Source organism: Dreissena polymorpha, chromosome 13 (assembly GCF_020536995.1).
Source record: "Dreissena polymorpha isolate Duluth1 chromosome 13, UMN_Dpol_1.0, whole genome shotgun sequence".
Taxonomy (NCBI): Eukaryota; Metazoa; Mollusca; class Bivalvia; order Myida; family Dreissenidae; genus Dreissena; species Dreissena polymorpha.
Genome location: NC_068367.1, coordinates 5,187,851 through 5,214,167, shown reverse-complemented (window position 1 = coordinate 5,214,167; position 26,317 = coordinate 5,187,851). Strand labels below are relative to the sequence as shown.

General features: G+C 36.2%; 2 protein-coding genes across 7 annotated transcripts in view; one reads left to right on the top strand and one right to left on the bottom strand.

Moving 5' to 3' along the window:
• LOC127855426 (probable serine carboxypeptidase CPVL) overlaps nt 1-3,663 on the bottom strand; it is a 17,724-nt gene extending 14,061 nt beyond the window's left edge. Inside the window, exons 1-3 of one of the 5 annotated variants that reach the window (XM_052390972.1) lie at nt 3,606-3,663; nt 1,927-2,102; nt 1,436-1,554 (exon numbers count right to left, since the gene is read on the bottom strand). In XM_052390972.1, the coding sequence (XP_052246932.1) occupies nt 1,436-1,554; nt 1,927-2,101 (294 nt within the window). In that variant the 5' untranslated portion in view covers nt 2,102; nt 3,606-3,663. Of the gene's footprint in view, nt 1-1,435; nt 1,555-1,926; nt 2,103-3,274; nt 3,539-3,605 lie in introns of those variants that run through there. The other 4 variants (XM_052390973.1, XM_052390971.1, XM_052390974.1 and 1 more) reach the window with 4 other exon arrangements.
• On the top strand, nt 3,626-26,317 carry LOC127855430 (probable proline iminopeptidase). 2 transcript variants are annotated; one of them, XM_052391003.1, is made up of 8 exons: nt 3,626-3,762; nt 13,202-13,367; nt 16,847-16,970; nt 17,828-18,003; nt 20,228-20,312; nt 20,979-21,166; nt 22,021-22,165; nt 25,129-26,317. In XM_052391003.1, the coding sequence occupies exons 1-8, from the start codon at nt 3,720-3,722 to the stop codon at nt 25,237-25,239; spliced, it is 1,038 nt and encodes a 345-aa protein (XP_052246963.1). In that variant the 5' UTR covers nt 3,626-3,719; the 3' UTR covers nt 25,240-26,317. The 2 variants fall into 2 exon arrangements, with proteins under 2 accessions (XP_052246963.1, XP_052246964.1); XM_052391004.1 differs by having other exon boundaries at nt 3,665-3,762; nt 13,215-13,367.

Here is a 26,317-nt window from a genome sequence, read left to right as displayed (position 1 = left end):
TGTCAAATGAATTTCGGCATATGGTTCTATTTAAAGATATGATGAAATAAGCTCCAAATCAGGACCGTTCAATTGCAACATGCGTAAATCACCTGCCACGGTTTGCACGCGCTGTGTACAGCTATTTTAGGTTACAAAATTCTACATTAAATAAATGAAAATCTTTGTCCAGATAAAAAGCGCGCAAAAATTGGCATGGGTGTATTTATTTCTAAATAAAAATTTCGTAGCGGGTACAAAATTAAGATCATTTAATTTCCATTAAAAGTTTCGTTGTGAATTTCAACTAAATTACCGGGGTATCTCGCAAATTATTTGGCATTGACATTTCCTCTTAATAAAATATAATGTAATCACGCTGTATCGTTACCGCTACACTGTATCAGTTCCTTCATTATTGAAACAATTATTGTATTGTATACTGACTGCACACAAGTGTCGTAACATACGGATGCAATACGTAAATTCGGACAGTACTTAAAGTCGGACACAAGTAAATAAATGATTTAATACTCTTGATTTCTTGAAACTCGGTATTTGTTGTTAAAAAGGGCAATTTCATTGATTAACACCATACCAGTCAATCGTATTGATCATCTAAACGCTTTATTTACGTTTCCAACTTAACGTGCTGTCCGAATTTAAGTACACATACATGTGCACATACATGTAATATCTACATGTAGTTTATGATTTTCTTTTGTACATTTACATTTAAGTACACGGTACCTGTACTGTAACATTAATTAATGATATTGACTGTGTACATCAGACTACTTGCTGTATTATGTATATGTATGTATACATATTATGTATATGTAAATGAAGAAATAAAATAAAGATGAAAACCTGCCTCTTATCATTTTGTAGGAAAATTTCATGGGCTACCAAATATTTTTATTGGTAGCCCAGTGGGCTACCTGAAAAATAAGAAATTTGTCGGACACTGAGGGACATATGAGTTTTCCAAGAGAATCTACCTTAGGGCCCACCAACATATTTGGGTTGGGGGGAGGGGCCTTTGCAAGTGGGCCCCTGCGAATTTTGATACTGATTAATGTTGACTCTAATGTAAAAGAAAAGATCTCATAAATTTATCTCCAGCAATACGCTGGTTGAGGTACTGACTTGTTTATGGTTGCTATTGTGTTAGGTCGGTGTTCAAATAATATTTCTCTTAAGATAAAACTATCAAAACTCTGGTTTTACCAGAAAAGCATTCTTGAATGTCTCAATTGTGTTCAGGAATTTGCAGAAATTGAGTAATAATTTACCATTAAAAAACATCAATTTGTGAACGAATGAATACAAATAAATGTTTTGTAAATTAAGTTGATCTTCATAAATTTGAAAAATAGTGACACCTTGTGCTGTAATTTATAAATTCAAAACCTTTCTTAAATACAAGTTTCAACTTGTGAACATTTTTACCAACCTGAGCTGGAAAGAACCAGAAGTACATGTTGCTACCCATGGACTCATTGACAGTGATGAAGCCTGCATAGCTGGGCTGGTCCACACCTGGGATAGGGCCGACCTGACTGGCTTTCTGGGCTGAAACAAAAAAATCCATCATGACAACATGTACAGTGCAAGTTTTACGAATTTATACAAATATTTGTTTTAATATACTAGTTAGATATATAATTTATTTGTGCAAGTTTTACAAATTTATAAAAATATTTTTTTGAATACTCGAGTTAAATATGAAATTGATTTGAGCTGTGCGCTGGCAAAATGGCATTAATGGATAAATGTGTACAGTACTGTCCAAGATTAGCCTGCGTCCACACAGGAAAATCAGGGACAACACTCTTGGCTTCCGATTTAGTAGGTAAGGGTTGTCCTTGCCATGACACTTTACAGGAATTGAGCCCTGTTTTCTAATAGCAAGGCTTAATTAATTATTTTTTTAATCAGTCATACCTTGATCAAACTGGCCTTTCTCAATATACGGTGACAGGAACACAGGCTGACCAGGGTCGACATCAGTGTGTTTCATGGGCGGGTACTTGTCAGGAAACATTCCACGCAAAGCACCCTTGCCTTCTGAGCACACAACCAGGCCTAGCCAGAGAATAGACACTACCAGCATCCTCATGCTGAAATTCAATAGCAATACTTCAGTTTTGTACATAAATAGACACATGTATCAAAGTTGTCTATATGTGCAAATGTAAAGAGATTTTCTTTACCCTTTCTCTCTCAGACGCAAAGTGAAAATGGCTATGTGCAAACAGCATATAACCAGAACAATCTGCTAGTAACTCACAGTCTGTTCAGGTTTTATGCTGTTTGCTGCTCATCATTATCTAAGGATTGGAAATGAAGCCTGTAAAATTTGAATCTAGAAAGAAAGGTCTTTAAATAAATTTAAATTTCTGAGGGACTACAAAACTACAAATGCGTCAATACATATCCAAGTGGTAAAGGGTTAGAAGTGTATGTCCCTGTGACCTAGACCTTGGATCTATTGATTTTAAAACTGTTAGGGGTGATCCTTATTCAAGACCAGCTAGCATACTTATTTACATGATCATATGTTAAAACAAGTTTCATGTTTCCCCATGTCAGCTAAAACTTTGACCTTTTCGAACACAAAAATGAATGTTATAATGTCTTCTTTTCCTCATGAGTAACCAGCAAACCATTATTTGGATTATTGTGTCAAAGCCTTCTCTATGTATCATGTGGAAACAAAATTCCTGTTCCAAGCCCCTTTGACCTGTGAGAGTATCTTTCTTTTCTCCCATGAAACCAACTTAATGATTAAGACGATCATCTATCTATCTATCTATCTATACTGTCTAACTCCCCTTTCGGGTATTATTGATCAAAGGTCAAAGCATTCTCTAAATATCATGCAGAAACCAACATTTTGCACAAAATGGTCCAACGGCAGACTGAGAGGTGCAACGAAATAAATGCCCAATTCTTCAAAGTTTAAAAGATCAAACAGACAGACAGACAGACAGACAGACAGACAGACAGACAGACAGACAGACAGACCCAGTTAACTAATCAAACTTGCATTAAAGCAATATTAATTGCAATAACAGCTGCCAGCATCCATATAAGCTGGCAAAATAATAGATTGAACAATTGAAATCTGTAATTGGTTCAGAATCCTGTATAATCCCTCTCTATATCAAAGGTTCTCAAAATGAGATGTAAATATAAATAATCCAGTAAATCCAATACTAAAAAGAAGACACTGTCAATGACATATTTATATAGTTACACGCAACATGTATTTTATTCATATAAAGTTTACCTTATTCTTTAGTTAATCAAGAAACAGCAAACAAATGCTTGTGATTGACACGTTTATATATCTAACCTTTTGACAGAATGTGGTATAGATCTAATTAGAACATATGACCAGATGTATTAGGTATAATACTTTTATGACAACTTCTATGCAGACAATGATAACAGTCCAAACTGGAGAACTAAAACTAGAACAATGTGACAGTCATTAGGCTTGAAGTAATGTGATTATGAATCATTATCAAGTGCAAGATTGCATGACAATACCGCTATTGCGAATGTTATCATTCAAATATGATAAAAAGATTAAGTATCAATTCTTATCACTTCCTTACATCTTGATGAAGTTGACTTCCGATTACGACATTTTGCGGGAAAATGGGTGTAAGGGACATCACTCTATATAATAGAACAACAACAACTAGTTTGGACTCTGAACGTCCCTTTTTATGCGCTTTCGATTCATCATCAAGCTTAACAGAACATTGACACGTATGACTTTATGTTGATTTTTTACTTATTTATTCTTAACATAAATTTACCATAGTGTTAGTATCTCGTTAATAAGCATTTTGACGTGTAACACGCGCTTAATTCTTCTACATTGCTTTGAGTTCGAGCTTTTACGAAAACAGAATACATCTTAGTTGCAATAAATTGAATAATCCAGCTCCCAGCTACTGACCCTCCGGGTTTGAACGATACATATTTACACCATGCAAGCTAAAGCATTAAAGAACAAATGGCTTACAGGTCAAATTACTTCCTAGTAATGGCAAAATTCATGTAAAAATATGCCCTAGTATAGCTCAATTTGTCATTATCTGCTCGGATACAGTTTGGTCGGCAGTAACAGATCTTCCCCAGTAGCGGATCATTTTTCGGAAATAGATGAACGAAACAATCCTTCGACGGCTGTGACATTTGGTACCATGCAAAATGTGCAAACATAGGACCTGACTCGTTTAAGGCACTTAATCAGTCAAATGTATCTTGGATTTGTTTACTTTGCGGAATCCCTAACCTCTCGTCATCCCATTGTATTGACTTAGATAGCTTCGCCATAGAAAACCCTTTCCAACCATTGAACCCAGATATACTAACTACAGAACACAGCAGTGTAGGACCTTATACTACGAACAAGGCATATTATTCATCAACCCCTAAGCGCGGTAACATCACACAGGACATAACCTCCAACATTTCAAAGATCACCATCGACACTATTTCTTCGCACTCAAATAGCATAGAAAGCGAACCAACATCATCATACCTAGGTACCTCTTATGTCCCTGAACCATCCAGTGAGGACAGTAACAGTAACCATCAAGACCCGATCACGCAAGCAGATAAAAACTATCTTAGATTGCTCGTAATAAACTTTCAAAGTGTACGGAACAAGAGAGCGGAACTTTATAACATCATATCGAGCTGTGCACCCGATATAATCATAGGCTCGGAAACCCATACTAACAGCGAATACTTAAACGCAGAAATCTTACCGCCAAACATACCAGCTGAACATAAATACCAAATATTTAGGAAAGACAGGAAGGAACTAATTGACAAAGGCGGCGGAGGCGGCATGATAATGGTACGACCAGAACTACCCGCTGAAGAATGTTTAGACTTAGACTCTAACTGTGAAATCATATGGACCAAAATCACAACATCGGTTAACGAAACGGTACTTGTCGGCGCATTCTACAGAGAACCAAAATCCAAAACAGATGCACTAGATGAACTAAACAAATCATTATCCTTCATACAAAACAACCAAAACTACAAAAACATGAAAATATTTTTAGGAGGCGACTTTAACCTTGGCGACATCAATTGGGATGTAGGTGGTACATGCGTTGGAGCAAGAGACAAGGCTCAGTGTGATAAGCTAATCCAGATAAGCTCTAATAATTCACTCGAGCAGATTAACACTCTACCAACCCGACAAGGCAGGATACTAGACCTATTACTCACAAGTCATCCAACCCTAATACAACGCTACATCACCTGCCCTCCAATTGGATTGAGCGATCATGATATTCTATCAGTTGTTACCAGCATTAAACCGATTATTAGCAAGAAAGCCCCGAGAACTATCTTTAAGTACAAAGAAGCAGATTGGATTAAAATCCGGAAAGATATGTCAGATTTTAGTGTTAACTACCTTCAAACGGCTTCATCAAAAAAAGTAGAAGAAAACTGGACTAATTTCAAAGACGCATTATTCTCAACCATGGAAAGAAACATCCCGAAAAAAGTACTGAAAGGAAAACCAGACATACCATGGATGACACATAAATTGAAACGGATGATAAATAAAAAGCAAAAACTGTACAATAGGGCCAGGGAATCTCAAAGCAGCGAAGACAAAGAAACATTTCATAAATATAGAAAAACTGTCAGAAATGAACTACATACATCTTACTACAATTACATCAGTAGGCTAATTGACCCAGAAAATGACAAAGCGGGTAAAAACTTTTATAAATATATTAAATCCAGGAAACAGGACACTATGAGCATTGGAACCTTAAAAAACAACGGACGGATTGGTGAAAGCGCGAAAGACAAAGCCGAGATGCTTTACGAACAATTCTGCTCTGTATTTACTGACGAAGACCGTGATAACATTCCAAATAAAGGTTGTTCACCACACCCAACCATGCCAAATATTCAAGTTACAGCCCAAGGGGTATCAAACTACATCAAACGACTAAACGTAAAAAAAGCAAGTGGACCAGACAAAATGCCAATCTTTGCACTAAAAGAAACATCGGAAGTAATAACTCCAATCCTACAGAACCTTTACCAACAATCTCTAGACACCCACGATATACCAAAAGACTGGAAGCAGGCCAACATCGTACCTATCTTCAAAAAAGGAGACAGAACAAAACCGTCAAATTATAGACCTGTTAGTCTGACAGCAGTCGTCTCAAAAATGCTTGAACATATAGTTGTCTCTCAAATTATGAAACATCTAGATATTAACAACATACTTCATGAAAACCAACACGGGTTCCGCACTAAAAGATCTTGCGAGACACAATTACTACTGACAACTGATGAAATTTCCAAACATATGAACCAAGGTCTTCAGGTAGACATGGCGATACTCGATTTTGCTAAAGCGTTAGACAAAGTCCCCCATCGTAGACTAGCCGAAAAAATGTTCTTTTATGGCATACGTAACAACACCTTGTCCTGGGTGAGCAATTTCTTAAATGACCGACTACAGCAAGTTGTAATAGATGGCGAATCTTCTAACCTATCCAAGGTAACTTCAGGCGTGCCGCAGGGAACCGTTTTAGGACCAACATTATTTCTTTTGTTCATAAACGACATTGCCACAAACATTTCTTCATCTATTCGTCTATTTGCCGACGACTGTGTTGTATATACACCAATAAGATCCAAAGATGATCATCGTCTACTTCAGAACGACTTAAACACCTTAGTCAACTGGTGTACTACCTGGCAAATGCAATTTAACATTGACAAATGTGCAATCATGAATATAACTACAAAGAGAAACATCTCAAAATTTGACTATAAAATGCAAGGAACGTCACTTGAAATTGTTAAAAACCACCCCTACTTGGGAGTTGAACTCAATGAAAAACTGAAATTTAATCTACACATCGACAACATCACCTCAAAGGCCTCCAGTGCCTTAGGTTTCTTGAAACGCAATCTAAGACATTGTCCTAAACGAGTCAAAGAACGCGCCTACCACACACTAGTGAGACCAAAATTGGAATACAGCTCTACAATTTGGAATCCTTAACAAAAAACACAAGTGTCGCAAATTGAACAAATCCAACGTAATGCCGCCAGATTCGTACTTGGCAAACCGTTTAATTACCAGAACCCTAGAAGTGTAACATCTATGATCCAGGAGTTGAATTGGCCTTCTTTGGAAAAACGAAGATACAACGCTGACTTAGTACTTATGTATAAAGTTGTGCACAACCTAGTTGCAGTTCCAACATCTATTCTGCCTGTTCCATCAGTTCGGCACGAGATGAAATTCATTCCTTATCACTGTAAGATAAATGCTTATCAACATTCCTTCTTCCCGCGAGTTATTGTCCCGTGGAATCGCCTACCTGACCAAGTGCTTCAGCTAGACACTGTAGACAGTTTTAAGGCTGCTCTTCAGCCAGCAGTGGTGGTGTAATCGGCTATCAGTAACAATGTAAAGTGTACATACAAGTTGAACATTTTAAGTCACATTTTATTTTTGGGAGCATCCGACCCCCCGCACCTGTACAGTCACCCGCACCTTCACCCGATGTCCAATTGGATTTTGTGAAGTACCTCATCGAAGTCGATTGCTGTTACCCCTATAAAAATTACTGATCAAACCACAGGAGTTTGAAATTCTATCAATATAGCTAATCTAATGGCTAAATAAAAAAAAAATTATACCCCTATATAGTATAAAGTCTTTATACTATATAGGGGTATAATTTTTTTATTTATTTAGCCATTTATTTATGTTCATAAAAAAAAAATTATACCCCTATATAGTATAAAGTCTTTATACTATATAGGGGTATAATTTTATTTATTTATTTAGCCATTAGATTAGCTATATTGATAGAATTTCAAACTCCTGTGATCAAACTGTATTTTCAATTTCTAATTTTCAGGAAATTGGTTCAATACCAAAATACATTAACAAAACTGGTTACAAATTGCCAAGTTATTTAATCATTATTCGACTCTCAATTCATTTACATAATAAAATTGTCACGGTACTTAACTAAAGTGGGATTGGTGGAAAGATGTGTGGCGACTCGGTTAGCTCAGTCGGGAAAGCACTCAACGGGGGACCGTGGCGGGTACAGTTCTCCATTGACCTTGCCCGTGGGTTCGTCAAGATCAGTAATTCACTGTTCTGTGTCTCGATTTAGAGGACGAATTCCAACTTGGCATGGGAGAATGTCATGGTACCGAACTAAAGCGGGATTGGTGGGAAGATGTGTGGCGGCCCAGTTAGCTCGGTTGGGAGAGCACTCGCCCTGTAAGCGATGTGTTCCGGGTTTGAGTCCCGGACTGGCTGCACACTATTCACCACCCGGCGACAAAATAAAAACATATTTAAAACTATATTACACAAATATAAACTTAAAGAATAAACAATAATAAAACAATCAAAAATAATAATTATGGATATTATTATACAATGTAATGGAATATGCTTTACTAAAGAAATAGGTATTGTAATGCTTTATGGCTTTCAGTCATCCAAGAGTTGTACTTTCAAAGATGAGGCAACGAACAGTAGTTTTTCATCTGAGAAGACAACTCCTGCATCTAAACTTTTGCAGAAAAACTTTGTTTCTCATCCAAACATTCCCTCTTTACACAGTTCAATGATTGATTGGGAGTACACAAATACTCATGATGACCTAGCTTGTCTCGTGCGGATCGCACTATTAGAATCCTTTCCTAAGGATCTTCATATTCAGGTTACTAATGAAACAAGAGTTCCACGGTCAGAGACATATGCCCCCACAAACATGCTTTGAACTATTGACCCTAATTTCAATAGAGGTCGTATACTGTCGAAGACCAATCCACATGTTAATTATCAAGCTAATCGGTTGATTAGTTGACGAATTATTGATCAGAAATGATTTTCACACTTATTGTTACAGTGACCTTGACCTTTGACCTAGTGACCTCAATTTCAATAGGGGTCATCTACTGTCAAAGGCCAATGCACATGGGAAATATCATGCCAATTGGTGAATCAGTTTACGAGTTATTGATCAGAAATGATTTCGCAATTAGTGTGACTTGACCTAGTGACCCCAATTTCAATAGATGTCATCTACTTTCCTAAGCCAAAGCACATGAGAAGTATTATCAAGCCAATCAGTCAATTTGTTGATGAGTTATTGATCGGAAAAGATTTTCACACTTATTGTGACAATGATTTTGACCTGTTGACCCAATTTCAATAGGTGTCATCTACTGTCCAAGGTCAATGCACATGTGAAGTTTCAAGCCAATCGGTCAATTCGTTGATGAGTTATTGATCGGAAACAATTTTCATACTTATTGTGACAGTGACATTTGACCTAGTGACTCCAATTTCAATAGGGGTCATCTACTATCCAAGGCCAATGCATTTGTGAAGTATCAAGCCAGTTAGTCAATTCGTTGACAAGTTATTGATCGGAAACGAACTGGTCTACTGACAGACCGACCGACAGAATGACAGACCAACCGACATCCAACAAAACAATATACCCTCTAGTCTTCGAAGGGGGGCATAAAAAGACAACTAATGTTCAGTAATTTAGCAGGTTTACCTATTGGCCCTGTCACAAAATTATACCAGTGACTTTTTGTTACATAATGGTTAATGGTGGCAAGATATTTTCCGCAATTACAGGAGACCCAGTGGCCAGTTATTCCCCATGGCCAGCGAAATATCAGGAAGGTGGTGGATTTTTGTCCAGCCATGTGATTTTTTTTTCCACAGATATTGATATTGATGTGTTCTTAAGTAAACTAAAGACAGTCTTGCTTGATACCATGGATTGCACATACATGAAAATTGAGAAGGAACATTAATCATTTCCTTCCTCTATTGTAACAGTTCATTTATCTTTGCAGATTTTTTGTCTGTGCTCAACAACAGTGTGTAGCTTTGTTTAAAGTTTATATTAATATAGTTTTATTGGATAACTAAAATCCTATGCTTGTATTAAGTTTTTGTGTATTACACATATTGCTGCTGTAAAACAACAGATTGTCAATTTCTAAAAAGCAACAGCTTGTCACTATAATTAAATGTTGATTTTGATGCTTATTGAACGCACAGCATAATACTAATGCTGTGATCAAGGCTTAAGGTATGTTTTTAACATTGCATTTGAAAAACATGTTTTTTGTAGGTTTAATGTTTTTTTTGTCAGTTTCCATGCAATTTTTAATACAGCAGCTGATTTCTGTCATATTTATGTGTTTTGACATGCCCCCCACATTGCAATGTCATGTGATTCTAGACTGGAGAAAATGGTCTGCTAAAGGGGAAATCCTGGCCTATGTACAACATGATGAAACTTTATTTTGCAGAAAGGTTTTGTAATTCTCATTGTAAATAATATTTGTATTTGAAATAGCATTCTTTTTTTAATAAAAATATCTTTTAGACATTGTGCATTTTTTTCTTCTATGTACCAGAAGTGATCTGTTACTGGCGACCAAACTGTACTACTTAAATGTACCCCAGGTACTCTTAAATTTACTTTAATGTACCCCAGGTAAGGAAAATATATGGAAACGTACCCAGGAATTCTTGCACTAAATTTGTTGTTTTCAGCTATTTTTTTTTCAAATAAATTATGTTCATATTTATGTCAATATTCTTTTAAGTGGCCTGTATATTATCAAAGCTTTAACTCACAAAAGCATGTTAAGGAAGGTTTTTTTCAAAGAGAATTTTGTTTCGTATTTGGTAGCGCGTTTTTTGACATCGGATTTGCGGCGGAAGTAAAACTCGGGTACAGTCTAAATTGGCCGGGTATGTGGCAGTATATTTTCCGTACCAGGGTACATTTAAGTATACTTACTTGTACCTGGGGTACAGTTAAGTAGTACCCTAGTCGACAATGACCAATCGAGCCCAAGTATGTCTATAAAATAGAGTTCAATCAAACTAAAACATTGTAACTAACACATACTTGTTATCATTCACATGCAATTGTGGAGAAATGCTCTACATAAAAACTTGCAAAACGTTATCAAACCAAAAGTGGAAGTTTTGAATTGATGATTATAAGGAAAAGAGAATATTACACTGCACTAATTTTTTTTCACCCAAGTGCCTGATGGTTTAGTTTTATGCTGGAAGTTTGTAGTGTATAACCATATTATTTGAATTAAGACATATTCTTACATATTCTTATGGCGGTGTTATAGTTGATATAGGTTTATTTGTACATGGTGTAAACACACAGCATGAGATAAATTGTTGCAGCTTTCCTTTTGCTTAAATAAACTAACATTCTTAATTTCTCTGTATTTTCCCTTTAAAAAATGTAGTCATTTTCTGCAACAGTTGACTTGTTTTGAACTTTTAATAAAATCATTCATTTGCGAACATATATAACTTGTTTTGACTTGCACAAAAGAGATATATTTATGATATTTTTATGCCCCCATTTCGAAGAAAAGGGGGTATATAGTTTTCGCACTGTCTGTCGGTCGGTCTGTCGGTCAGTCAGTTGGTCGGTCACACTTCGTGTCCGCTCTCTAATTCAAATAGTTTTCATCCGATCTTTACCAAACTTGGTCAGAAGTTGTATCCAAACAATATCTAGGTCAAGTTCGAATATGGGTCATGCCAGGTCAAAAACTAGGTCACGGGTCACTTAGTGCATTTCAAGGATTTAGCATGGTGTCCGCTCTCTAATTGAAGTAGTTTTCATCTGATCTTTACTAAACTTGGTCAGAAGTTGTATCAAGACAATATCTAGGTCAAGTTCGAATATGGGTCATGCCGGGTCAAAAACTAGGTCACTGGGTCACTTAGTGCATTTCAAGGATTAGCATGGTGTCCGCTCTCTAATTGAAGTAGTTTTCATCTGATCTTTACTAAACTTGGTAAGAAGTTGTATTAAGACAATATCTAGGTCAAGTTCGAATATGGGTCATGCCGGGTCTAAAACTAGGTCACGGGGTCACTTAGTTTATGTGACTTTCTGATTTATTTTTATATTCTCAAAGGAGGGCATATAATGATCAGACTGTCCGTTTGGCTGTCCGTCCGTCTGTCCGTCACACTTTGCGTTTAGATTTCGAAAAATGCTCATAACTTCTATGTCGCTTCAGATAGCAATTTCATATTTGGCATGCATGTGTATATGGACAAGGCCTTTCCATACGCTTACAAATTTTTACCCCTGTGACCTTGACCTTGAACTTAGGGTGCGCGTTTAGGTTCGAAATCTGCGTTTAGGATTTGAAAAAAGCTAATAAATTCTACCAAGTGTTTACACAGTTATACTTTTATGTAGTGACAAAGTTACAGTTGGGGGCATCCGTGTCCTGTGGACACATTTCTTGTTGTGTTTATTATTTATACCAAAAAAACATGTTATGTGGCTCATATATTCAATTCAAGTGCCACCTGAATAAATTTCACGCAGCGAGTTCACATGAAAAAAGCCTTTACAAATTGCAACTGGAGTGACTTGGAGGGTCAGTAGCTGGGAGTTGGATTATGCCCCGTAGTTGTTTCGATCTCAATTATGTTTCACTGTGGGATATTTTGCTCAGAGTAATTGTATGTGTTTAATTTTTGTTACTATTCAACATGAATGAAGAATTGAATGAAAAAATAAGATTAATTCAATTTGAATTTTTAGCTAACCTGAGTAGGTCATTGTACACTTTTGTGGTAGGTGGCATTCAAGTCACATGTATTCTTCTGTCCTCGACACTTGGGTTCAAGTGACATATCTTCTTAAGTCGCTGCTGGGCAGATTTTCACATTTTCACAGCCATTATCCCTGAGTGACATTCTGTAAAAGTTGCTTAAATCATTCTGGTAAGCCGCATATGTTGGTAACCAGAGCTGAAAATAGGTTTTAAAAATGGAAACTTACAAGATCTCTGAAACCACAAGGCTCAGAGGTTTAAGATTAGGCTATAACTCTACCAAGTTTGTTCTACTCATGATCCGTAGGTCAAAATTTGATCTGCCTTGGGGCCTACTTGTTTTCCAAATTGGTTATATGAACATACTGAAAACATTGAAAATCTTCTGCTTTGAATATGCATGACCAAGAGGTTTTGTCTTTGTCAAATAATTGTAACATCAGCCTTGTCTTTTCCCTATCATAATATTATTGAATATCTGTGTTGTTCTGAGAATTCATGTAACATTTTGCATTATTTCTAACAGTCACATACTGCAGAAAGATGGCGTCTTCAGTAGAGTCCACTGGCAGCAACAGGGCCATGTACCCTGACATTGAGCCCTTCCAGACCGGTATGCTGATAGTGTCCGACCTTCACACTCTCTACTATGAACAGTGCGGAAACAAGGATGGAAATCCTGTCATATTCTTGTAGGTAGTCACAAAATCCTGTCGTATTCTTGTAGGTAGTCACACAATCCTGTCATATTCTTGTAGTTAGTCACACAATTATGTCATATTCTTTTAGGTACTCACACAATCATGTCATATTCTTGTAGTTAGTCACACAATTCTGTCATATTATTGTAGGTAGTCACACAATCCTGTCATATTATTGTAGGTACTCACACAATCCTGTCATATTCTTGTAGGTACTCAAACAATCCTGTCATATTCTTGTAGGTACTCACACAATCCTGTCATATTCTTGTAGTTAGTCACACAATTCTGTCATATTCTTGTAGGTACTCACACAATCCTGTCATATTCTTGTAGGTACTCACACAATCCTGTCATATTATTTTAGGTTGTCATTTGTTTAGTGAGAGTAGATTGAGTAGATTGCATCATATGAAACTTATATCATGGGTATAAATCATAAGGTGTTAAGGGGATCAAATTATATGTTATATCATTTAAGAGGGTTTTGAGATGAAGTGTGCAGTACATGGACCATAGTTATTTTTTCAATGTTTATGGAATTATTCCACTTTAGTTAATTTTCTTGTGCCCAGCATAAATAAATTAATATTGAAGGGATCTAGAATAAAACCACATATTTTAATACAAGACGTTGACAGGAAGTATAGAGTTAAAGAGCCATAACTCTCGCTTCAATACTTACGGAATCTTTCCCATGGTGGATTTTTGCTTTTGCAAGCATAACTCAGAAAGCATATCCCTTGTTAATCATCATAATGATCAAGTATGATTACAGATATTTTTTATGCAATTGTTTTCATTTTACAGCTTCAAGTCGCACCTCTTCAGAGGTATTGGTGACTTACAGTGACAATGCTTTTTTAGCTCAACTATTATATATGAAATATATATAGTGGAGCTATCCTACTCACCCTGGCGTGGGCATTAGCGTTCCCGTTAGCGTTTGCGTGCAAATGTTAAAGTTTGCGTACTTCCCCAAATATTTCCTATGTCCTTTGACATATTGCTTTTATATTTTGCATACTTCTTTACCAACATGACCCCAATCTATAAACAAGAGCAGACAACTGTATCAAGCATTTTGACAGAATTATGGCCCCTGTTATACTTAGATAATTGAACATTTTGCTTAAATTGCCATTACTTCTTTATTTATGATCACATTTGATTCATACTTTGACAAAACAACACTTACCTGACATACCACAATGCACTCCACCCAAACCATCCCCCATGCCCCACCCTAGAATCCCCCCCCCCCCCCCCCCCCAAAAAAAATTAAAAAAAATCTTTCCTTATTTTTTAAAGATCATCTATTAAATGACCACACACCCACATTATACCCCCCCCCCTCTCCATGATGGCTTACGTTATACTGTCAAGCACTGGAATAGTCGAGCGCGCTGTCCTTTGACAGCTCTTGTTTAACCCGGTATTGACCTTTACATCAACCTCCTTTTTGATTTTGACTTATTAAAAAGGTCTGAATTCTTGGTTTATCCAAAATGATGTGTTTTGTTTGACATATCAATAATGCTTCCTTCAAAGCCCTAATACTTGCGTGGATGATGTTTGAACACTATCAACACAACCACCTACCCTCATCTCATTTTGACCTTGACATTGACTGATTTGTGAAATAATTAAAAGGTCAAAATTCTTGGTAAACCTAAATTAACCATTCAGTTAATATCTATACTACCTTTTGTAAAGCATTCATACCTCCATTCACCACACAGCACACTGCACACTCATATCACTTTGCCTCACTTTGACCTTGACTTAAGGTAGCGCACCTCTAATGTTTTCCCGCGATTTCTTCGAAGGTTGAAGAGCCTACTATTAGGTGCCGTAGCCTAGTGGTTAAGGCGATAGACTACAAATCTTTTGGGATATTCCCACGCAGGTTCGAATCCTGCCGACGACGTATACTTTTTTGTGACGCGTTTTATTTATTTTCGAACGTAATTTGATTTAATATGGCATATAAGCTATATTTATTGTTAAATATGTTGCAATTTTTATGCACATTCTTCAATTATTAAAATTAAAACAACGTTATGGCGAAATTGGGTGATTTACTGTTGAAAATACTAACCATGCATGTTGCAAATTTTATTTTTATTTCAAAAAGTAAACGGTAAATCTGTCTATTTCTTGGTATTTTTGCTGTATATGGTGTTTCTATAAAAACTAAGTTTAAAATATGACTTAAATGATACTATTTTGAATTTTATGACACTTTGTTTTTAACCGACCCAATTTTTACTTGGCTGAAATCACTTACATTTCATGGCGCTCTTCCATAGATAAAAATTTGTAAAAAATAAATGTCTGTAAAAGAATACTTATTTCATCTTGTTTAAACTTTAAACACCTTTACAGCATCTGTACACACCAACTGCATGCCCGTATTTGGAAATTTGAATGAATTATGGAACTTTTATATACCCCAGGGGTGAAAATAAATTGGACAAAAGCCGAGCGTGGGGGTGGTTTTGAAAAAATCGGTATATTTTTTTAAAAAGCATGGAAAGCCTACCTACAAATTTGCATGTAGTTAGTAAAATGATGCTGATAATAATTAATTAGATTATATTTGGATATGTGCCCATTAGAGGTGCGCTACCTTAAAGGGACCTTTTCACAGATTTTGGCAGATAATTCAAGTTTGTCATTATATGCTTTATATTGATAAATGTAAATATTGGATCTGGAAAGCTCCAGTAAAAACGAGAATAAAATTAAAGAAACAAACAAAAGTAACCCTCAACGGGGCTCGAACCATTGACCCCTGGAGTAAAAGTCTAACGCTTAGACCACTCGGCCATCTGTGCTCATACAATCAGTGATGTATTTTATACTTTATATAACCAATTCTCATAGTGTCCCAAACTATAACCAAAACAACAGAACTCTCCAAATAATTCAATCGTTTCGTGTTGCAACGCTTTATAATTTTCAGTATTTTAAATCGTCAAAAGATGCATATAATAGATATTTTTGAGCATGGTAAATGTTCAGTACTACTTTTTCCTCACAATTATCATAACTGCAATGAAAATTTGCGAATCGAAAACAGTTTTTTTTATTTTATCAATTTACCAAAATGTGAAAAGGTCCCTTTAATTGTAAAATAAGACTTATTCAAATGGGCCAGTGATTCAATACTGACGAGGCTTTCACCAGGAGGCATCAAGGTTTATTTAACCCTTTGCATGCTGGGAAATTTGTCGTCTGCTAAAATGTTGTCTGCTGAATTTCTAAAATAAGCATTTTCTTCGATTTTTTTCAAAGAAAACTATCAGAATAGCAAACAGTTTGGATCCTGATGAGACGCCACGTTCTGTGGCGTCTCATCTGGATCCAAACTGTTTGCAAAGGACTTTAAAATTCGGTTCCAGCACTGAAAGGGTTAAAGCAGCATCTTGTTCTTTCTTTATTACTGCCATGTTGTTTACACACAGACATGGGGGCCCAGGTGGAGGTATATCTCCAAGAGACAGGACATTCTTTGACCCGGCTGTGTACAGGATCATACTGATGGACCAGCGGGGGGCCGGCAAGTCAACACCTGCAGCTGAACTCAAGGTAATCAAGTCAAGTTGATGCATAGTGGAATAGGTGTCACCCTAGTGACTGGGAGGTCTAGGGTCCAATCCATAATGTGGGAGCTTTCTTTAGATCTTCCCCAAAGACACAAAGTTCTGGTTTTTCCCCAGGAAACAGAGCATTTCAATAAGCCTGAGGCTTTCGATTCAATCAAGCTAAAATAAATAGGTTTAGACAACAAAGTTGACTCAATGGTAAAAATTGGGGATATCAAACCTAAGCAAATCCGTAGCCGGTTAACCTGTTTAGATATTCGAGCGGTTAACCGGTTAACCAACTGTTGTTGTACCACATAAATGAAAAAAATACATCTGAAAAACGTATACTTTATAAACATGTATATGCAAATGTGATCAACCAAAAATTGTGTTTTCTTCAAGAGTAACCGAATATTATTTTTGTAACCGGTTAACCTCCTTAAGAAACGGATAACCGGTTAACCAAATAACCATTGCCATCCCTAGTAAAAATATGTAATATCAGCAACAACCTTGTGTTTACCCAACATGTTATAATTTTATTATTTCTTTGGTATTAAATATACAAAAACTTGATTTGACTTCAAATATAGTATAAAAGGTCAGTTTTCTGTCTGGCATTATGATGTTAAGTTTTAACTGTAAGAACGTATACCATGCATTGACTGTTAATAAGCCAACACTAGCTGCAACAATATCACTGAATCTTAAGTTGCTGAATTTTTTAAATAAAAAAACACAGTCCTTTGTTATAATGCAATAAGTAACAAAACACAACTGATTATCAAGTGGTTGATAAAATATTATATTTTATAACCAAGAACTAGTCTTGAATACCCACTTTTAGACTGTTTTCAGGACAACACGACATGGCACCTGATAGCGGACATTGAGAGACTGAGGGAGGAGCTGGCCATCGAGAAGTGGGTCGTGTTTGGGGGCAGTTGGGGGTCAACACTAGCCCTGACGTACGCTGAGAAACATCCAGACCGGGTCAAGGCCTTGATCTTGAGGGGCATCTTCACACTCAGACGGTACAGCACGCTAGTGGATGTATCATTTGGTATTGTTTGACTCGCCTGAGTACAAAAAAGTGCATGGTGATTTTCTTCTTGGCAAGCTATTGCTATAGGTGACCTCTACAGCCTTGATTGTCTGCCATCGTAATCAAAGTTTGTTTGTGATGGAGACGTCACTTTTGTTCCAATCTTGACATCAGTTGTGTAAGGTCACTCGGATGGCATTGTTGCTAGCCTTAATCCCACCAGAACACTAGAGGTCACAGTGGCGTGGTGGATATGGTGTCCATATAGTGACCAGGAAGTCCAAGGTTCGATCTACACTCTGGGAGCATTCTCAAGATTATTGCTTAAAAAACAAAAACAAAGAACTGGTTCTTCCCAGGAAACGGACTTGATAGTGTCTTGAATAACATTAAGCTTTCATTGAAATCCTGCTGAATTACTTTCATACTAGAACACATGACCTTGTGAGGGCACTTGTCTTAAGTGGTGTTGATATAAATAAAGCAGGGCTTTTCAGTGAAAATCATCATACTGGTTTGAGTTTATTGTATGTGAGACAAAAACTTTAAAAGATACATTAATTAGAGAAGAAAAACTTAGACATTATAGTTATTGATTTACAGACCTTTTTTCAGTTTTAGTAGATCTATTGTTAATGGGCTGTTTGTATAAATTTGATACCATATTATTTCTGTGCTGAGATTTGCTTTTGCAACCGTACTTTGAAGTACTGGTCTTGTACGTAATTCCGGCCACTTTTGGGACTATTTTAACAAAATCTTTTGTTTTAGGCAACTGGTTGAAACTAAAATTCACATATATAATCCTGGGTTCAAAACACCCCTAGCATGAAAATTTCAAAAGAATTAGATCAGTGTATGTTACTTTTATCAACAGTAATTAATGACATATTAACTATCAATTTTCGTAGGGCTATTGTACCTAAAAAATCGTCCACTTTTCAGTTTAATCTGCAGGTACAATTACAAAGCAATATCTTTAGACAAATGTCCCCATTTTAAGAGTATTAATAAAGTTTTACACAAACAAAATTTTTCGACTTGAAACTTAAAATATATGCAACATGATTAAACCAGTTACTCCCCCTACCTATTTTAATAAATATAAACAGGCACTTTTAATAGGGAACTGCAAATTCATAAAAAAAATATTTATTTTTAATAGTTTTTATCAACTTTTTCTAACATAGCTAAGGAAGTAAAAACATTTTGTCTAAAAAGTTGACTTTAGTGTTGATTTTTAGTAAAGGCTTATATTTAATTTTACAACGTGGAACCTATTAATATTCTTATCAAGGGAGGTAATTAATATATTAAAAGTTTTTATTTAGGTCCTGATTTTTATGTTTTAAATATAGGTTTTATACAATTAATTGAAAATACCTTAATTAAAGTTTATCAGATAGAAATAATAATAATTTCATCAAATATATTTGTTTCTTATATGAATATAATTTTCTCTATGGATGATGACGTCACTTTTTCCATGTGAGAAATTTTACGTCTTATTTTTTAGACATTTTAATGCAGACGTTTACAGTGATATGCATCTTTAATTTGCAAAATATTGAGAGTAGGGTTGGTTTTCAAGTCGATTGTTAAAAAAATAATCAAAATATGTGTGTTTAGATCATGAAAATGATTAAACACAGGTGGTCATTTTTTACGTACAGGCTGGTATTATGTACATGACCAGTACATGTGTCAAGTATAATACCCATGTCTCTATCTCAAAGGTCAAGGTCACACTTAGAGGTCAAAGATCAAATTTGGCTTAAAACAGTTTGTCCGGACTGTAGCTTTGTTATTCATCATTCAATTTGAAAATAATTTATCACAAATGACCACTATAAGGAGATGACAAGTTGCATGAACAACTTGTATCCCTACCTCAAAAATCAAGGTCACATTAAGAGGTCAAAGGTCAAACTTTCCTCTGCGACAGCTTGTCAGGATTGTAACTTCACCATTCATCTTACATTGTAAGGTCACTCTACGATCACAGTTGAAATATTTGTATGTTGCAGCTTATTTGAAAATCCCAAGCATCATTGGCATTGGTCATGGCATCTTGCCCACAACAGTTGGATAGCAAGTATAAGATTCAAAAAGTTTACAATGATAGTAGTGTACTGAAGTTAACACCCAATTGTGTGACAAATCTTGGTCCAGAAGACTATTGAGTTTTTCGTTAAGAATACTGCTATTTTTAGGAAGGAGTTGCTATGGTTTTACCAAGAAGGGGCCAGCTATTGTTTCCCAGATGCCATGGATGAATATGTAAAGCCAATCCCAGAGGTAAGAACAGCTGCAAAGGCTAATACAGTAGATTCCACTTAATTGAATATCGGATAATCGAATAAGTTGGTTAATTGAACAGAAAAAACTGTATAACTTATGCCACCCTTTATTTAGCTAGTTTTTTTCTAGAACAAGGTTTAATTAAATTCACTTGATCTTATAAGGCATCTGTAGAAAACTCTGTAACAATACATGAGCTGCCCTCTGTGAAAAGGAGGTTATACGCATGTGCGTAAAGTGACGTCCCAGATTAGCCTGTTCAGTCTGCACAGGATAATCAGGGACGACACTTTACGCCTAAACTAAATTTTTGCAAAGAAATAGACTTTCTTAAAACAAAAAATATCATAACAGCATGAAGTGTCATCCCTGATTAGCCTGTGCAGACTGCACAGGCTAATCTGGGATGGCACTTTACGCACATGTGTTAAACCCCCTTTTTCACAGAGCTAGGCTTATATCAATGTATCAAAATCTGATGAACATTTCAAAGTTTCTAGATGTTAAATTAAAAATCATGAAGATTAAGGTAAAATGTAAGTCAGCAATTTACGTGGTTTTATTTTCCTACATCAAAGTGGTTGCTTAAATTTCACTTTAGTTTCCTAAATTGTTGACGTTGCTTGTATTTAAGTGTTGTTTTTCACCTCCTTTGTCCTGCAGGTGGAGAGGGGTGACCTGATGGGTGCGTACCATCGCAGGCTGACCTGTGAGGATGAGAACGTCAGGACAGAGTGTGCCAAGGCGTGGAGCAAGTGGGAGATGGCCACGTCAAGGCTTCACGTCGACCCAACGTTACTGCAGCGGGCAGAGGAGGATAGCTGGGCTCTGCAGTTTGCCAGGATTGAGTGGTAAATGTTCCCAGTAGAAGTGCAGGGTCTTTTGTTACCATTTTGGTAATATGATCCATACCTGTCAAAAAGTGAAAGTTAGTGTCATTTAACTTTAAAATGAGTAATTGGCAATATTGTTTGATCAATTACATTTTAATAATTATTGATAAAACAAAAGAACAACAGAAAATTCTAATCATGAACATATTAGTGAAATGAATATTAAACTTAAAAACGCCTTCTTTCTACACTTTCCATACATCTTAAAGTCAAACCATCAAATGGGAATTTAAGGACTGGGTTGGGTAAAAAAAGATACATTTTGCCATTAGGAAAGTGACTCAATACCAGGTATGAAATCAGACAAAAAAATCTGAAGTGATGTATTACAATAATATGCAGACAACTCAATATAACAGTTAAAATGGTTGAGTATGTTTGTGTGTCCAAGCTTGTTTGGACTCCAACATTCGCATTCATCATGCAATTTAAAAATAATGTATCACAAATAATAGTGTGATAAATGTTCACCATGTGGAGGTGGTGTGAACATGTTACCAATGTCTCCCTAGGGACAAGAACCCCGGTCTTAAATTTAAGGTCAAAGGTTAAATTATGTTATAGAACGGCTTGCAAAAACTGTAACTTCATGATTCAACAGGTAATTTTAAAATAATGTACAAATTCAACCTGTATATCACAGTCTGTTCAGGCTTTATGAGTAAGAAATGAAGCCTTTACAACTTTAGTGTATTAATAGCTGTCTATATAATATGATTAAAATAATTTGATTTTCTAAGGGGCATCAAATTCATCAAAGTGCATTTCTGAGCTGGCAAGGTTTAAGAAAAAAATGTCTGATACTTTTTAAGCCACTACTTTGTGAATGGGGGCTGGTTTGAGACGGAAGGCTGGATATTGGATAACGTGGACAAGATTCGTCACATTCCCACCACCATAGTTCAAGGTCGCTATGACATGGTCTGCCCTGCAGTGACAGCCTGGGATCTGCACAAGGTAGGTTGGCTAATCAGGGACAACGCGTTCTACTCTTATGAACTTTGTGTTTACAGGAAGTCTGTTTAAAACAAAAGTAAGTGCAGGCAGAATTTACTGTCCCTTATTAGCTTGTGTGGACTGCACACACAAGTTTTCCGTGAAAGCGTCTCCATTGAAAGTTGATTTTATTTATTTGTGTTTGTTTGTTGCGTATTTGTGTGCTGTTTTTGGCATTTGGTTCCTTGCCAAAAAAAAAATAAAGACCACATTCTCTCTTGCTGGAAGTTTTTGTTTGTATATTTTTTATCTCAATTTTCAAAGAGTCATAATATTTTAAGACAATTTTTGTGTATGCTTTATTTAACTTAACTAGTATAAATGTAGCCTTTTTAGCTCACCTGATTGCTCAGGTGAGCTTTTGTGACCGGTCTTTGTCCGTCGTCCGTCCGTCCGTTAACATTTGTTCGTAAACACCCTAGAGGCCACATTTCTTGTCCAATCTTCATGAAACATGGTCAGAAGCTTTGTCCCAATGAAATCTCGGTCGAGTTCGAAACTGGGTCGTGTCGGGTCAAAAACTAGGTCACTAGGTCAAAAAAAAGAAAAACCTTGTAAACACTGTAGAAGTCACATTTCATGCCCAATCTTCATGTAACTTTGTCAAAATGTTTGCCTTAATAATATGTTGGTTGAGTTCAAAAGTGGTTCGGGTCCGTTGAAAAACATGGCCGCAGTGGGCGGGGCAGTTTTCCCTATTTGGCTATAGAGAAACCTTGTAAACACTCCAGAAGTCACAATTTTTGCCCAATCATCATGAAAGTTGGTCAAAACATTGGTTTTATTGATATATCGGACGAGTTTGAAAATGGTCCAGATCGGTAAAAAAACATGGCAGCCAGTAGGCGGGGCATTTTTCTCTATATGTATATAGTGGCAGTTTTCCCTATTTGGCTATAGACAAACCTTGTAAACACTCTAGAAGTCACAATTTTTGCCCAATCATCATGAAAGTTGGCCAAAACATTGGTTTTATTGATTTCTCAGACGAGAGTTCGAAAATTGTCCAGATCGCTGAAAAAACATGGCCGCCAGTGGGCGGGGCATTTTTCTCTATATGTATATAGTGAAAACATGTGAACACTCTAGAAGTCACATTTTTGGCCCAATTTTCATGAAATTTGGTCAAAATGTTTGCCTTATTGATATGTTGGTTGAGTTCAAAAGTGGTTCCGGTCCGTTGAAAAACATGGCCACCAGTGGGCGGGGCAGTTTTCCTTATTTGGCTATAGAGAAACCTTGTAAACACTCTAGAAGTCACAATTTTTGCCCAATCATCATGAAAATTGGTCAAAACATTGGTTTTATTGATATCTCAGACGAGTTTGAAAATGGTCCAGATCGGTGAAAAAACATGGCCGCCAGTGGGCGGGGCTTTTTTCTCTATATGTATATAGTGAAAACATGTGAACACTCTAGAAGTCACATTTTTGGCCCAATTTTCATGAAATTTGGTCAGAACATTTGTTTCCTTGATACTAGAGTTGAGTTCAAAAATGGTTCCGGTCAGTTGAATAACATGGCTGCCGGGGGGGGGGGGGGGCAGTTTTCTTTTATTTATATAGTAAAAAAAGCTTGTGAACACTCTAGAAGTCACATTATTTGCCCAATCATCATGAAACTTGGTGAAAAGATTGGTTTTATATATATCTCATATGAGTTCGCAAATGGTCCCGATCAGTAAAAAAACATGGCTGCAAGGGGGTGGGACAGTTTTCCTTATGTGACTAGAGAGAAACCTTGTGATCGAACACTATAGAAGTCACATTTTTTGCCTAATCATCGTGAAACTTAGTCAAAAGATAGGTTTTATTGATTTCCCTGACAAGTTAGAAAATTGCTCAGATCGGTGAAACACACTTTTTAGCTCACCTGATTGCTCAGGTGAGGTTTTAGGATTGGTTTTTGTCCGCCGTCAGTTCACATTTGGTTTGTAAACACTCTAGCATTCACATTTCTTAAGCATTCTTTATCAAAGTTGCTGAAAGATCTCGGTCAAGTTTGATAATTAGCAAAATCACATAATTAATGCCATAATTATTGCCCTTAGATTGTCCAAATTTTCATTATATTATACAAAATCCTTGTAAACACTCTAGAGGTCACAATTTTGTTTCAGATTTTCTGAATCTTGGTCATAATATTTATTTTTGTAAGCAATTAAGTTTGATGTTTGGTAAGGGGGGTTAACTCAAAATATAGGTAACCAGGTCAAATCTTACAAATACAATAACACTCCATACGCCAGAGTTTTGGTTCAGGATGATTGTCTGGACAATATCTAGGTCAAGTTTGACATTTTGTAAAGATTGAATGAACCGACTCCTCTCAGGTGAGCGAACTAGGGCCATCTTGACCCTCTTGTTGTCTGTTTGTCATTCTTTTGTTCCCCTATTTAGTAGTGCTTTATTTTTAAATTATTGTTTAGATCAATGGAAGTGTAAATGACTGCAAACTATCAAAAACAAGTCACTCCAGATCTTACAGTTGGAATCTGCTTGTCCTGGCTATAAATTGGCTGAGAATGGACAGGTTTTGAAATTATCTTGTGTTATAAAAGCCCTTATTCTTTTACATGCCAATGCCAATCGTTATAAATATTACATGGCAAAATATATAAATGAACAAAAACTGGGCTTAATGCATGTGAGGAAAGTGTTGTCCCCGTTAAGCATGTTTGGACTAATCAGGGACGACACTTTCCCCCTCAACCATATTTTTGTTCAGAAGAGATTTCCTTACAAAACAAAACATGTCATAAAAACTGAAAGTTATCCCTGATTAGCCTGTGCACACTGCACAGGCTACTCTGGAACAACACTTTATGCACATGCATTAAGCACATTTTTTAGATGGCTGCTCAATTGCAGAGCATGGATTCACGTTTTTGGTTGCTAAAGGTGTTGTGGTTGTTGTTGTTGTAGGCATTCCCGGAAGCCGAATTCCACTGGGTACCAGATGCAGGACATAGCAACAAGGAACCAGGCACCCAATCCAAGCTTCTTGATGCTTGTGACAAATACAAGCACCTATGAGATGACAACATTGTCTGTCATGTGAACATTACTTCCACTTATTATCTGGACACTTGTGACAGACATGGATTGATTTTTATCTTCTTTAATCTATTTATTGAGATGCGTTATAAATAAATATGTATGCAGTTTCTATAACACTTGTTTCAATGTTTGTTTCAAGGAGCAATCTGAAAAACAAGCACAGTTATGTAACTGAATAAGTTTCAATAATATTGGCATCAATGATTATTACTGAATTGTAAATCTATTTTCTGTTTCGTTAAAAAAATCAAGTTATTTGTATATACCAGAAATAAAAACAAAACATCACAAAATTACATTCCAGAAATATGAAATGTATTATTGTATTTAGTAAACCGCAGTTATTTCCAACACTGATCAGCTGAATTTTTTGTTGCATTGAGGTTTAATTCTGGAGAGCTAGTTTTTGTGTGTGCAAGTTTTGCAAAGAAATTTTTTTGCCATATGAACTGCGTCATGCAAAAATGAGGCCAGGAAATATTGTGTGACTTTACAAAGGACAGCATAAATTCTGACTAGACTGCGCAGGCTAGTCTTGAGCTACGCTGGCTGCATATGACATAGGAACCATTTTTGCGGTATGCAACAGATTTAGAAGTATATGTGGTCAAGTGTTAAAATTTAAATGTTAACCCATTTATGCCTAGTGGACTCTCCCATTCTTCTAAATTGGATCAATTTATATCCAAAATTAGGGATGTCTAGTATATTTATTTCTATATTTACAATATTTCTTACAGAAATTCCTTTAAGCAAACAGTGCAGACCCTGATGAGACGCCGCATCATGCGGCGTCTCATCTGGGTCTACACTGTTTGCCAAGGCCTTTTTTCTAGACGCTAGGCATCAATGGGTTAATGTAGAATATCAGTATGCTTGTGCAATATAATGCTTGTACCATGTTTACATATGTATTGGACTTCCCAAATTACTTTGAAATTATTTAAACAGATTTACAAATGGCGTACTGATAAGTACATTATGTTACATATGAACTAGTATGTTGACTTACATACTGAGACAGATATAGTGTTTTAATAAACAAATCTTTGAA

Excerpts from the sequence above, each read along its gene's own strand:
- LOC127855430 (XM_052391003.1), top strand. The coding sequence starts at position 3,720 with ATGCGCTTTCGATTCATCATCAAGCTTAACAGAACATTGACAC. Across the intron at positions 18,004-20,227 it reads GGCATCTTCACACTCAGACG|GAAGGAGTTGCTATGGTTTT; the intron begins GTACAGCACGCT and ends TGCTATTTTTAG. Across the intron at positions 22,166-25,128 it reads CAGCCTGGGATCTGCACAAG|GCATTCCCGGAAGCCGAATT; the intron begins GTAGGTTGGCTA and ends TTGTTGTTGTAG.